This window comes from Montipora capricornis, chromosome 11 (genome assembly GCF_036669925.1).
Source record: "Montipora capricornis isolate CH-2021 chromosome 11, ASM3666992v2, whole genome shotgun sequence".
Lineage (NCBI taxonomy): Eukaryota > Metazoa > Cnidaria > Anthozoa > Scleractinia > Acroporidae > Montipora > Montipora capricornis.
Genome location: NC_090893.1, coordinates 4,255,787 through 4,270,886, shown reverse-complemented (window position 1 = coordinate 4,270,886; position 15,100 = coordinate 4,255,787). Strand labels below are relative to the sequence as shown.

General features: G+C 38.8%; 1 protein-coding gene across 1 annotated transcript in view; it reads right to left on the bottom strand.

The window, feature by feature from the left end:
• Positions 1-7,773: 7,773 nt before the first annotated feature.
• Positions 7,774-15,100, bottom strand: part of LOC138023020 (immunoglobulin superfamily member 10-like) — a 15,411-nt gene continuing 8,084 nt past the window's right edge. Inside the window, exons 4-6 of the mRNA XM_068870056.1 lie at positions 11,487-11,743; positions 10,438-11,091; positions 7,774-10,197 (exon numbers count right to left, since the gene is read on the bottom strand). Coding sequence (XP_068726157.1) covers positions 9,047-10,197; positions 10,438-11,091; positions 11,487-11,743 — 2,062 coding nt within the window. The 3' untranslated portion in view covers positions 7,774-9,046. The remainder of the gene's footprint in view (positions 10,198-10,437; positions 11,092-11,486; positions 11,744-15,100) is intronic.

Genomic DNA, 15,100 nt, shown 5'->3' with positions numbered 1-15,100 from the left:
GCGAGTGGACTTTGCACTCGAGTTTAGGCCATCGGTGAAGTCGGTATAGAATCACTTTACACTTTCCGTTTTGAAACATTTTTCATTTCATTAAGATCAGTTTTTATGAGTTTTTTAATGTTTGCAGACCACTGCATCACTGGCTGCCATTGAATTTCATTCTCAAAGTACTTACAGACACGGGCTGATGCTACATTGTTATAGTCTATTTTAAAATAATTTGAACCCTTTTGGATAGAAAGAGCAGCTCGCAGAAATTACATGTAAATTTTCGCTTAAGGTAATTCCCATGAAAGTGACGTACTATCCAGATTTTTTTCAAACTTGCCACAATTGATATTCATACACAGGACATTTAAAAAACGCAATAAAAGGATGGGGTCACCGAGCTTGTTTTCAGACTGTATGATATAGTCATGATACTGTATGCCCTTTTTTCTTAGTGTTTTTACCGAATTTCGCGAGAAGCATTTGAAACTAGATCAACCGGAAAATTGTTGTTATGTAGCAAAAGCAACTGAATATTACCTAAAACATGGACCTACTTGTTTTTCCGGGCTATAATCTTTACGTAAAGTGATTTCAAATCGCTCAATCTTGCAAAGAAATGTAAGCAAATTGGACCGCTACAGTCATCACCATGCACTCAGTGTCAGGCTCCAAATACAGTTTCACGCCATTTATAGGTAAATACTACAACTTCTAGTATGCAACTTTTTTTCTCCTTAAAATATGTTTTCCGTGTACCTATTACGAGTAAATAAAACCATTTAAAAAGGGGGGTCACCTTGCTCGTTTCTTCGCAACACGATGATAAATGGATGGCAAAGGGGCAATTTCGGCTACAAAGTGATCATTTCCGCGAAAGGACTGGGGAGAGTTCCATAACAACACCTTCTTAACCGAGAAGTGTTATCATGATTGCACTTAAAAGGTCTTGAACAGCAAAAGCGGCTTTTTATTGCCTTTCTGCAGATGGCCGGCGTGAAACCCCGCCACATCCGAAGTCGCAATGTTATGCGCAGTACGAGATGCGCGGTGCAAAACAAGGGAATCACCGTAAATCATTTTTAGGCATAATGCTCAGTTTTAAATTGTAAGAATTTATCTATTTGTAATGCGCTTTTGATTATTCTTATAGAAAAAGCGCAATATATATTATAGCTAGGTAACAACAATAATAATATTAACTTGTAGTTTCTAAGAGAAAGTGAGATGCTGCGAAAGATATCCTATATATGATGTAGATAGTGTACTAAATACTGAAACTATGTGAATTGGAACATAAGGATCATGGAACAATCTGAAAAGTTAGGGGACTACAATGAACTTACAGAAGTAAATTGGTTGAGAAAAGTTGTGTTACTGATTGGGGTAAGATGGGAAAGTGTAAGAGATAAATGTGGAAGAAAAGGGAAAAGATAGTGTTATACTTGTTATAAGAAAGTAGTCGTGATTTTATTCAAGAAAGGAAAATGAGTGTTTTCACATAGATGAAAGAGATTAAAAGAAAGTACACCTATTATCAAAATGACGTGTGTCGTTGGCACTTGAAATTTATTTCTTGTGTTTTGGCTGCCGTCAATCAAACTTCGGACTATTTGCTTTTATTCAAAAAATCCCAAAATGATCTTAAAGTTTCAACCGTTTGAATATTACAGAAAGAAAGACAAGTTTTTTTTTTTTTTCAGAATTTACAAAGAAAGGGTTTTGCTAGCCTGCCGTGCAGACATTTTTAGTGTCAGCTCGTTCCTTGGGGAAGGAACGAGCCGACACTAAAAACGTCCGCATGGCAGGCTAGGGTTTTGCAAGAGCAAGGCGTTTTCATATTTGATTGCCGGCAGCGAAATTACAGAAAAGGAGACAAGTTGTGAGCAGCGCCGGTAGCGTAAGTTTGAAAATAGGTGTAATGAGTTGCTTGTGGTACAGAGCACTTGATTTTTCATGGGTTAAATGAAATACGTCTGTAAGATCTTGAAAGGTTAACTGCTAAAGAAAAGGAAAATTCAAGACATGAACTTGAACATTTTTATTGAAAATAGTGTTACTTTCAGGAAACAGCTCTTTCGAATACCTTTAAAACAAACTAGTTCAATATAAAATGTCAACATTTATAGTTCAACATGAATAAGCTTCTTGGCCACTAAATCATATTTATGTTCAATTTGTCCAATAATGAAGCAACGCATCTTGTATTATTTCTTTACTACATGAATCAATATTATGAAGTCCTGCCAATGATCAAAAAGTGGGCTTTAAAAAAAGTGGTCACTTTTGGGAAACAGCTCTTTCGAATATCTTTAAAACAAAGTAGTCCAATATGAAATCTCAACATTTATGGTTCAACATAAATAAGCTTCTTGGGCACAAAATCATATTTATGTTCAATTTGTCCAATAATGAAGCAACGCATCTTGTATTATTTCTTTACTACATGAATCAATATTATGAAGTCCTGCCAATGATCAAAAAGTGAGCTTTAAAAAAAGTGGTTACTTTCAGGAAACAGCTCTTTCGAATATCTTTAAAACAAAGTAGTTCAATATGAAATCGCAGCATTTATAGTTCAACATGAGTAAGCTTCTTCGTTACGGAATCATATGTAATGTTCAATGCGTCTATTTGAAGCAACGCATCTTCTATTATTTCGTCACTGCATGAATCAATATCATGAAGTCTTGCCAATGAAGCCAATAACGATAGTTCTTTGTTGAAGACGGAGAGCTGTAGTACTGTGGAATCTGGAATCATTAGAATGAGTTTGAGGAAATACTGACTGCTGCACATGCTAACTTTAAAGTGACATGCGTCATTTGGAGCAGCTTCCTTTACCATTTTTCTCAATTATTCGGTTTCCACAAGAGAAGCATGCTTTAAAAACTGTAACATCGCGTATTCCACAAATACTAGCTGAGCTTGCACTTGAACTGTTAAGTCTGGTAGAGATTGAACATCAGGCAGATTTTCTTCACAATTAGGAGTGGATTCTACACTGTACTCTGCAGTATTCTTGGGACAATTGACATAGCGTTCTCCATATTGGCCATCTTTCACCTTAATGTGCTTGAAAATATATGTGTGTGTCTTTCTTGGAGGGAGTCAACTTGATCTTGCCACAGAACTAGATTGATTTGACCAGATGGATCAACCAGGATTCCATCTTGTTTAAGAAGTTCTGCCTTGTTCCTTGTAAAGATCTTCTTTGGGCCAGTTAGGCTGTGGACTTTTCCCTTGATTGTAACGAGTTGCTCAGGAACTGCATTCTTGAGGGACTCTCTTGGAGTAATTGTGTAAGAGAGGACAATGATTGGATTGAAAGAGTCTTCTGCATTGAGTGTGACTTGAGAAAGTTGAGTTTTGCAATCCAGTATTACATCCTTGGCTAGTGAATCTTCGTTGACCCTTAAACTTGACATTTTCTCTGCATGGGACTTTCTGTTCTTGGTATCTTGCCATGGGAACTCTTTTATGCGGTGAGAAACAGACACCTCTTCTTGTAATGGACTTTGTACTAATATTAAAATTCATATACTTCTTCGGGCCACTTTTTTTCAGTGGAGACACATTTGAAATGTAACCAATAATTTCTTGTTGCTGTGCAGTGTCATCATGGGAGGCAAAATCATCTACGATATAATTATATCCTAAATTTTAGTATTTTGTTTAGCAATTATGTAAATAATATACTGTTAGGCACCGTTTTCTCCCCTCTTGCTTCTCGAGATAAAAAGTTTCCCTCCCCCTCACATATCCTTTTTCTCAGTGACACCCACTTGCTAATGAAGAGAAAATATGAAGTGAACCACCATCTTGTTAATGTAGATTTGTCTTGGACCTCATCCCCAAATTCAAATTCTGACCGAAAATGTTTTATACGGGATTTGGACTAATTTTCCTAAACAGTTTTGTTCTTTAGTTCAGTCCATTAAAACTTTGAATTCAAGGGAATTTTAGTGAAAGTTATCTTTTAAATTCAGTCTCTCCGATACATGATTAGAAGACTCGTTGCAAAATCACAATCCGGCCGACGTTTGGATTGATACTGGGTAGGGGTTTCATAAGTATAGAGCGAGTTAAGTACTGGTTAAAAATCAAGCAGCCGTGTATTATCGGGTTCATCTTAATAGATTACTCAACAATTGCTGAACGAGGCCACTGCACATACAAAATTAAGCAATGTAGATACAACGTAATGAAGTGTTGCTGATTTGCTTTTGTTACCGACTGAAACTGTTATTTACGGGTTTTGCACTAAGTTTCGTACACCTTCCTTTAGTTCAGTCCATTAGAACTTTGAAATCAAGGGAAATTAAGTGCAAGTTATCTTTTAAATTCAGTCTAGGGTACATGATTTAAGAACAGGAAAGAAGACTCGATGCAACATCTCCATCCGGCCTACTGTTGGATTAATTCTGCATGGGGGTTTCATAAGAAGGAAGCGAGTTAAACGTGTTATCATCTTCGTAATAGATTGCTCAACAGTCAATTGCCGAACAAGGTTAACATACACGGTTAAAAGTGCGGAAACGCCGTTATGAAATAGAAAAGGTGTTCAGTGACACTGTTGTAACAACTTGGTTCGACTAGTAGAACTTTGTATCATCCACGGTCATCATTCAGCAAAACTAAAAGCTCATTTACGTGGACAGCCTAAAATACGTATATTTCGCCGTTTACTACATTAAAGATCTTGCGGTTTAGCTAACTCGTCAAAGATCGCGTTTGAAGTCCCCGCTAGTATGCAAATGATGGCTGGCTTAAGTCTCATAAAATTACTTAACTGCATAAAACGCCGAGTAGCAATTTCAAATTGTGATGGATCGATCATGGTGCGTGCTTGTTAATGCGATTCATTTCCCCGCCCTACCCCTCCCTCCTTTATTTCTGTCGTTATTTTAGTTTTGTGCACCTACCTGTACAAATTCTTAAACCTTCTACTTGTCACATTTCCTATTTCGTATTACTGACCAATCCAAAGGAATGCATGAAAGCACAATCTACACACACACACACCGACATAATGACTGTAACACCCGCGACGCTTTAATTAATCAAATTAAAATTATATAAAATATTCTTTGCAAGCGTTTGTTACCTCTTTTGGCCATAATATAGTTATTATCTCTGTTGTAACCACCACTGGGGTTTGTATGACTTGATCATCACGCATGCGCATGCACTACTGCCTGATATTCAGCTCGCTTAATTGAGTGTTTTCAACAGAGAGCAAATGATCAATTCAATATTGTCGATTGCTCTTTTGTCTTCAAGGAAATTACTTTTGTAGTTAATCTATCCTGCACTGGTAGTGTTTTTATCAAATATAGGAAGCTTATATGAAAAGCTCCGTGTCGTAAAAGTACCATCAATTGAAACTCCACTATTTTCATTTTTCCCAGAAACGGAGCGTGAATGAGATTGCTCACAGTTGGTGGTTTCCGACTAAAGATCTTTTGTTGCCAATACCAGCTACGATTGTTCATGGGTACAAAAGAATATGAATCTGCCAAGCTTGCGTACAAACTGGTAAGGTTTTCAAGACACTTTTATTGCGCAGATTAACAAACAGTTTGATCAAATGCACATTGCAATATGAATAAATAGAATTAGAAAGAAATAAAATAAGATAATAACAGTCATAAATAAGGCTAGTGAATACTAAATAAAATCCAAGTACAGTACGAGGATTAGTATGATACATGCATTAAAATACAATTGTAATAAAAGAAGAACAGAGCAAGATGAGATCATTCCGACTAAGGTGTTAAAAATGCTTTGTTAAAAAAGTGCGCTTTAAGGTGGCATTTGAAATCGTTTATATCACTCTTCCTTCGCAGCTCTTTTGGGAGAGACTTCCATGTAGTCTTAGCAGCTGCGACTGCGAATGCCCTGTCACCTAGAGTCTTCTTTGTGATTCCATTCGGCGTGCAAAGCAGAAGTTGATTTGAAGATCTCAAACGGTAACGATTTTCTGTGATCACTACTAACTCCTTAAGGTAGCTGGGTGCAAACCAATGTATTGCTTTGAAGGTCGAGAGGCAAATCTAAAAGTCAATTCAATATCGCACAGGCAACCATTGCAGGCTAAAAAGTGACAGAGTGATATGGCATTACTGAGTTTTATCTAGCTGCTTAGCAGGTAGACCGTATGACAAACTATTGCAATAGTCAATCCAACTGGTGATAAAAGCGTGCTCTAGTTGCTCGCATGCGCCTTAGTTTATAAAGATGGAAGTATGCAGCACTACATAGTTTGCTAACGTGCGTGTTCATGGTGAATTCCGAATCAAACCATGCACCAAGATTTCTTACAGCAGAAGAAGCTAAAGGCACTTTAAGGGCCCACTGACGGATTTTTCGAGCGTTGCTAGGGAAGTGAAATGTTACTTCCGGTGACTGACGTCATCATATAGTGAGCTGACCAGAAAGCCCACCCACAAGCAAAAATCACCGCACGAACTGTTCTTTCCATCCAAGGTTTTTCCTCGCCCTTTCTCGCGCTCGTTCTCAGATCAACTGCGCATGCTTAAACGAACTGACTTCCGGTTTGAGAAAAAACCTAAATTTCCGGCGGTCTTTATTGAATTAATTTTTTTTCATATGGCACGTTTCACCTCCAAATACAGAATATAGGTAAGCATTGATTTTTTCAAGTCATCTTTTTTGAAAATTTTATGGATATTTCAGTATCGTTTATCTCTCTAAAAAGAACATTTTTCAAAATAAAAAGAAAACCATGCTTGGCTGGATGCAAAAACGAATACAAATTATGAAACCACTGATTAAATACCCAAATTGTGTAGCACGTAGACAAATTTAGAGTTTTCTTTTATTGGTCACGTGACCATGGGCGTGGCTTGATGACGTCATATTTAGGGTCATTGGTTTACAAAAGTTAGAAACTGACCAAAATAATGCCAAATTCCCTCAAATTAGTTAACTATTACATCCTTAGCAACGCACCCCCAAAAATACGTCAGTAGGCCCTTACAGTCAAACCAAGTGAAGCGTACCCCTCAAGATTGCATTAATGAGGTGATTATTTGAAACTTGAACCCGCTAGTCGTTTCAAGAATGCAATAATGAATTGATTATTCGAATATTGAACTCGCTCGCTCGATCCAAGAATACGGCTAAATTCGCTAACGGCTTCCGTTTTCGAAAAATCAATTCACTGTTGCGACTAGTAGGTTTCAAACCTACTAGTCTTTTCTAGAATGCAATACTGAATCGATTTTTCGGAAACGGAACCCGTTAGCCGTATTCTTGGATCGAACGAGCGAGTTCAATATTCGAATAATCAATTCATTATTGCATTCTTGAAACGACTAGCGGGTTCAAGTTTCAAATAATTAGTTCATTAATGCAATCTTGAGGGGTACGCTTCAGTTGGTTTGACTGTAATATAAGTGCCAACCATGAGAGCGTCAAGCTCAGCCTTGCGTAGCTGTTAGCGTAACTATGGGCCAGTCTTTTGTTGAGTTCCAATATGGAATCCTTAATATGTTTATCCTGGTTGGTCATTTCAGTGGATTTTTAAGCAATGTAAGATTTTTCAGGTATTTTTCCATACGCCGTTTCCATGGTCTTTCATCCTCCCAGGCTAACCACTGAGGAGCGCGCGCGCGAGAGAGAGACGCGAGACGACAGACGCGAGACGAGAGACGAGATTGTTCTCATACCTCGGGGTAGTTGATACCGCATGATGTCATCAAATCTCCAATTCCAGCAACAAATATTACTATGCTGATGATATCAGCACAAAGATGGTTTCCTTTATTATTATATTGGCATTTTTTTTTTTAGGATAAATGACGTACTTGAAAAATCTTGAAATTACATGAGTTTCTGATGATACAGTGTTGTGTCAATCCTCCTAAATAGTACAGTTTTTTGAAAGTATTCAAACTAACTTTAACCACCTAAACACTGCTTTTAAAATTGGTTAGTTCTTACTTTAAGATCGGTGCTTGCTCCTTTATTGTAAAACACAAGCTTATAACTGAAGTCTACTTTTTGAAATAATTAATTATTTAACTTGGCACTGAAACTTTGTAGTTCCAGTTGATCAGTAGGCCATTTTCGAGTTCATGTCTGCCTCCTCTTCAAAGCGAGTCTAAGTGCGAAGTTTTTGTGATGGTAATTAGTTGTACTTTACATATGAATGAAAACTAATTTTTGTAAGAAAAACATCGCACTTAGGCCCACTTTGAAGAGGAGGCAGACGTTAACCCGAAAATGGCCTATTAGAAGATGAAGCAGAAACAATGACCGCTATGGCAGCTGGGAAACTGGGTGTATATAGTAAACATATGCATTTTGTAACGTACGATGCGAGAGATGGCCACAATCGTACATAGCAAACAAAACGTGTGAAACCCAGAGAACAAAAATCAGGCTACCGACCGTTTGCAAGCGGAAACAGATGCAAACAAGAAACTATTTTGTCAATAACAAGAAAACAATAATTAAACTGCTCATGCGGCACGCAGTTCAATACATAATTTGCCGAAATATACTAAAACACAGAGTGAAATCACCCATTTCATGGTTTCACAACAACGTGAGAACACAGCGTTAAATTGTTGCTGAGACAGATCATATCACTAATAAGTCCAAGACGAGACGACAGCTATGGCACCAAAAAAAGTACTTTAAAATATAAATTTATAACCCTTTCGTGAGAAAAATTATTCCATCTCGTTCAAGTCAATCACTGGGCGAAGAATCCCTAGACTAGAAGGCCATGATTGGCTTTGACAGAAAGATAGAAGAAGTTAGATTCCGGGTTGTATCACATAAAATTAAAAAAAGGACACAAGCAATATTTCATAAGTTTGAACCTATCCCTCACATAAGACCACTTGTTCTTTATATGACCTCTTGGCTAGAATCCTCGAAATTTTGTTGAATTGAGCTTTTACACTCTTATGCTTTGATAGATAGAAATTGCTAAGACTAAAAAAAGACAGATTAAAGGTAAATTGCATGCGCTCCGGAATTTGGCAGCGGCGTCATCTTGTCCAACTTGATGATAATGGATGGTTCACGCTATGCCATAGCACTTCAATTTACCCAGTGAATGGTAACCTTGGTTCCAGTAACCAACATCTCCAAACCGGAGTTGTTTGACTGGAAGGCGTGTCTTATCTGTGAGGAGACCGCTGTCTTCACGCCACACGCCATCTTCCTTGTCACAGTTGCAACCATAACTGGGGTTTGCACATGAGTTGGTCATCCCGCATGCGCACTTACCACTGACTGACGCTCCACCCCAGTACGTCATCTTAACAGAATCACGTGACACCCACCATCCGTATGGATTGTTATTATAGAGCAACACTGAACCACGACATTCATACTTAATAAACTGTTCACAATGTGAAGAGACTCTGGTGAGACTCGCCAGCTGAGACAAACTTGCTCCTGTATAATGAATGTCACGTGAGTACCTACCTGGGACTGAATTATGTCTTATATAAGACACATAGGTTCTGTTTTCACTGTCGTGACTGATGACTGTGACGCCAACACCATTCTTGTCTGTCATGTCACAGTGCACTTTAAATGGTGCCAGACCTCCTGGGCCATCTGGATCAATGACGTAATTTCCGGTTAAGCTGCTGACATGTTTTCGTATTACAGAGCAGGATGTCGCATTAAAAGGAATGTTGAGTTTCACCTTAGCTTCTATTGTTGTCAGTGCATTGGTTGCTTTACAGGTGTAAGTTCCTTGGTAAGATTTTTTAACATTTTGAAGAATCAGTGTTCCATTCAATAACACATTTGAATCAAGAAGAAGTGAACGCTTGTCATCCTTCGTCCAAGTAATAATGGTTTTCATGTCGCTCTCGGCCACACAGGGAAGATGGACACTCTGACCAGTCGCTAGTGTTACACCGTTTGGGGGCCGAACTGTAAATCGCAGACGAGAAATTACCGTGAGTTGAGCCACTGCTGATGTTGAGCCCAGAATATTGAGAGCCTTGCAAATGTAAGTTCCCCTATCTTTCTTTACCACTTTTGAAATTATCAAATTTCCCTTCGTTACTTTTGTTTTCCCGACTGGCAAGGTACCAACTGCTTTGGACCATGTGACACTTGGCTGCGGCTGACCAGTAGCATTGCAGGTGGTGGTGACATTTTGCTCCTCCTCTGCCCATATTTCGGAGGATGACAACAAAAATCGAGGCGCGTCTGCCAAATAAAAAAGCAACAATCAAGAAACTGGACTAAAATTCTGCTTGGTAAAAATGTTGCTACAATACAATAAACAACCATTGAAACGTTTCGTCGATATCGTATTCAAAAAACGTATTATTCTTTCAGTACGTTTGTTCCAATAAATAGAGATCAACAATCCATTTTATGTAGGATTTGAAATGAATTTTAGCCTTAAGGAAAGTGAAGAGACAGAAATAACAAAGTAAAACTTACATTGAACAGTCAGCTTAGCTGACGCATTAGCGCTTCCTAACAAGTTCTCTGCTCTGCAGCTGTAAACCCCTTCCTCTCCAGGTCTAACATCCCTTACAATCAGAGCGCCACTGGGTTCAATCACGTGACGTCCAACCGGAAGTGATGAATTCAGCTTAGACCACTTGACTTTTGGAAGTGGATTTCCATCGGCTGAACATTTCAAGATGGCTGTTTGACTTTCATTAATCGTGGCTTCCGTTGGAGGCTGAAGCAGAGAAGGAGCCGAGATGGACTGGCCCGGTTCGCCTTTGAAGCCCTTTTGACCTGGCGGGCCGGTAGGTCCCGCGGGACCAGTATTACCCGGAATCCCCATATCCCCTTTCATACCTATCAGTCCTTGAGGTCCCACTGGTCCGTGTTTACCAGGAGGTCCCTGTGGCGCGGGTCTCCCAGGGGGTCCTGGTCTTCCCCTGTTACCCGGTCTTCCTCGTTTCCCACTATTTCCTTTTGCTCCTGATCGGCAGAGAGTTTGATCTTTGGCACAAATTTGGTTTTGCAGTGTTTGAAGCTCTTGATTGATCAGCAGTTTTATATCAGAGGCTGTTTGAACATATTTCAGTTGTGACTGTTCGGGTGAAGCGCGTTTTTGTCTGGACCAGCTGTGTTGATAACCTTATGAAGACATGAAATTGATATCAAGATTTAGAACGGACAGATGCATTTATGGCTCAAGTCATCAACCACAGTGAATAAAGGCCACCTTACTGGTTGCTATTGAGAATATTCCAAAGGGCATTTTGACATTTTTGTGACATTTCTTTCTATCAGTGCAAATTATTAAAAATTACATGATTCAAAGCTGAAAGCCACGATACATGTTAATGGAAGCTTTCCTCTAAGCTGCGGCTGACAGTAAACAGACTTTATGTTTGATTTATCTCCAGTGAATTTGAATGGCATAAACGGTGCAATTTTCTAAGTATTGAGCCGCTTTCAAAAGTAAAACCAGGACTAACAGTAATACGCTTAAAAATCTTACATGTATCAAGAATCGTCGAATAACTGACCTCTTGTCTTCCTCCATTGATCCTTATCATCTTGCCATTCTCTGTAATTCTTCTGTACTTTTCGTAGGATTTTTGTCTCCAGCTGATCACAGGATGTTACTGAGTGTGATATCAGTCGATGCTGTTCTTGTATTCTGAGTTCCACATGAATCAGTGCGATGCAACACACAACAGACAACAGCAAACCAGACGTAGAACACAAGATGCCGAGTCTGTTGGTCCGCTTGTCTTCTTGATGTTTCATGGCTGCAATATGCCTTTTTCAGCAATTTTCGACGTAGGTTTTTTTTTGATACGAGAAAATCGCGGCTTACAAATCACAAACGCACGAACAACGCTGATGATGTTCTTTGAAAGAATTGCGGAAATCATTGCCGTAACAACTGACAAAAATGTACTATGCTCAGAAATGAAACTATATATACTGATCCTGCCTTGCTGAGACCTCATTTTGCTGTCGAGATTTCGTATTACAGGAAGTATATGAATTTACTGAAGTCAACTTCTTCCACGACCTTGTATTCTCCAAGACTACCCTTGTTAGAAGCTATTTAACTGGAGTGGAAACTAAAGTGAAAAGGGTGTAGAAAGGCGACGTTGCGATGGTGCCGGTGTCTGATCATCCAGGAAACCATGTTGGGCTAAATTGGTTATCAAATGAAAGTCACCGAGATTAGATGCTAGAGACGACAGAGGCTCTCTGGTGCTCTGGCCATTGAAACAACAATTTTGCAGCGCATTGCTGAGGCTGGTTATGTCTTCAAATTTCCTTTATTCTGAAACGGCGAGTGGACTTTGCACTCGAGTTTAGGCCATCGGTGAAGTAGGTATAGAATCACTTTACACTTTCCTTTTTGAAACAGTTTTCATTTCATTAAGATGAGTTTTTTATGAGTTTTTTAATGTTTGCAGACCACTGCATCACTGGCTGCCATTGAATTTCATTCTCAAAGTACTTACAGACACGGGCTGATGCTACATTGTTATAGTCTATTTTAAAATAATTTGAATCCTTTTGGATAGAAAGAGCAGCTCGCAGAAATTACATGTAAATTTTCGCTTAAGGTAATTCCCATGAAAGTGACGTACTATCCAGATTTTTTTCAAACTTGCCGCAATTGATATTCATACACAGGGCATTTAAAAAACGCAATGAAAAGATGGGGTCACCGAGCTTGTTTTCACACTGGATGATACGGTCATGATACTGTATGCCCTTTTTTCTTAGTGTTTTTACCGAATTTCGCGAGAAGCATTTGAAACTAGATCAACCGGAAAAATTGTTGTTATGTAGCAAAAGCTACTGAATATTACCCAAAACATGAACCTACTTGTTTGTCCGGGTTATAATCTTTACGTAAAGTGATTGCAAATCGCTCAATCTTGCAAAGAAATGTAAGCAAATTGGACCGCTACAGTCATCACCATGCACTCAGTGTCAGGCTCCAAATGCAGTTTCACGCCATTTATAGGTAAATACTACAACTTCTACTATGCAACTTTTTTTCTCTTTAAAATATGTTTTCCGTGTACCTATTACGAGTAAATAAAACTATTTAAAAAGGGGGGTCACCGCGCTCGTTTCTTCGCAACACGATGATAAATGGATGGCAAAGGGACAATTTCGGCTACAAAGTGATCATTTCCGCGAAAGGACTGGGGCGAGGGTTTCCATAAGAGAGGCATGCTTTAAAAACTGTAACATCGCGTACTCCACAAATACTAACTGAGCTTGCACTTGAACTGTTAAGTCTGGTAGAGATTGAACATCAGGCAGATTTTCTTCACAATTAGGAGTGGATTCTACACTGTACTCTGCAGTATTCTTGGGACAATTGACATAGCGTTCTCCATATTGGTCATCTTTCACTTTAATGTGCTTGAAAATACATTTGTGTGACCTTGGAGGCAGTCAACTTGATCTTGCCACAGAACTATATTGATTTGACCAGATGGATCAACCAGGATTCCATCTTGTTTAAGAAGTTCTGCCTTGTTCCTTGTAAAGATCTTCTTTGGGCCAGTCAGGCTGTGGACTTTTCCCTTGATTGTAACGAGTTGCTCAGGAACTGCATTCTTGAGGGACTCTTTTGGAGTAGTTGTGTCAGAGGGGACAATGATTGGATTGAAAGAGTCTTCTGCATTGAGTGTAACTTGAGAAAGTTGAGTTTGGGCCAGTTAGGCTGTGGACTTTTCCCTTGATTGTAACGAGTTGCTCAGGAACTGCATTCTTGAGGGACTCTCTTGGAGTAGTTGTGTCAGAGGGGACAATGATTGGATTGAAAGAGTCTTCTGCATTGAGTGTAACTTGAGAAAGTTGAGTTTTGTAATCCAGTATTACATCCTTGGTTAGTGAATCTTCGTTGACCCTTAAACTTGAAATTTTCTCTGCATGGGACTTTCTGTTCTTGGTATCTTGCCATGGGAACTCTTTTATGCGGTGAGAAACAGACACCTCTTCTTGTAATGGACTTTGCATTAATATTAAAATTGATATACTTCTTCGGGCCACTTTTTTTCAGTGGAGACACATATGAAATGTAACCAATAATTTCTTGTTGCTGAGCAGTGTCATCATGGGAGGCAAAATCATCTACGATATAATTATATCCTAAATTTTAGTATTTTGTTTAGCAATTATGTAAATAATATACTGTTAGGTACCGTTTTCTCCCCTCTTGCTTCTCGAGATAAAAAGTTTCCCTCCCCCTCACATATCCTTTTTCTCAGTGACACCCACTTGCTAATGAAGAGAAAATATGAAGTGAACCACCATCTTGTTAATGTAGATTTGTCTTGGACCTCATCCCCAAATTCAAATTCTGACCGAAAATGTTTTATACGGGATTTGGACTAATTTTCCAAAACAGTTTTGTTCTTTAGTTCAGTCCATTAAAACTTTGAATTCAAGGGAATTTTAGTGAAAGTTATCTTTTAAATTCAGTCTCTCCGATACATGATTAGAAGACTCGTTGCAAAATCACAATCCGGCCGACGTTTGGATTGATACTGGGTAGGGGTTTCATAAGTATAGAGCGAGTTAAGTACTGGTTAAAAATCAAGCAGCCGTGTATTATCGGGTTCATCTTAATAGATTACTCAACAATTGCTGAACAAGGCCACTGCACATACAAGGCTAAGCAATGTAGATACAACGTAATGAAGTGTTGCTGATTTGCTTTTGTTACCGACTGAAACACCGTACACCTTCCTTTAGTTCAGTCCATTAGAACTTTGAACTCAAGGGAAATTAAGTGCAAGTTATCTTTTAAATTTAGTGTAGGGTACATGATTTAAGAACAGGAAAGAAGACTTGATGCAACATCTCCATCTGGCCTACTGTTGGATTAATTCTGCCTGGGGGTTTCATAAGAAGGAAGCGAGTTAAACGTGTTATCATCTTCATAATAGATTGCTCAACAATCAATTGCCGAACAAGGTTAACATACGCGGTTAAGAGTGCGGAAAGGCCGTTAAGAAATAGAAGAGGTGTTCAGTGACACTGTTGCAACAACTTGATTCTACTAGTAGAACTTTGTATCGTCCACGGTCATCATTCAGCAAAACTAAAAGCTTATTTACGTGGACAGCCTAACATACGTATATTTCGCCTT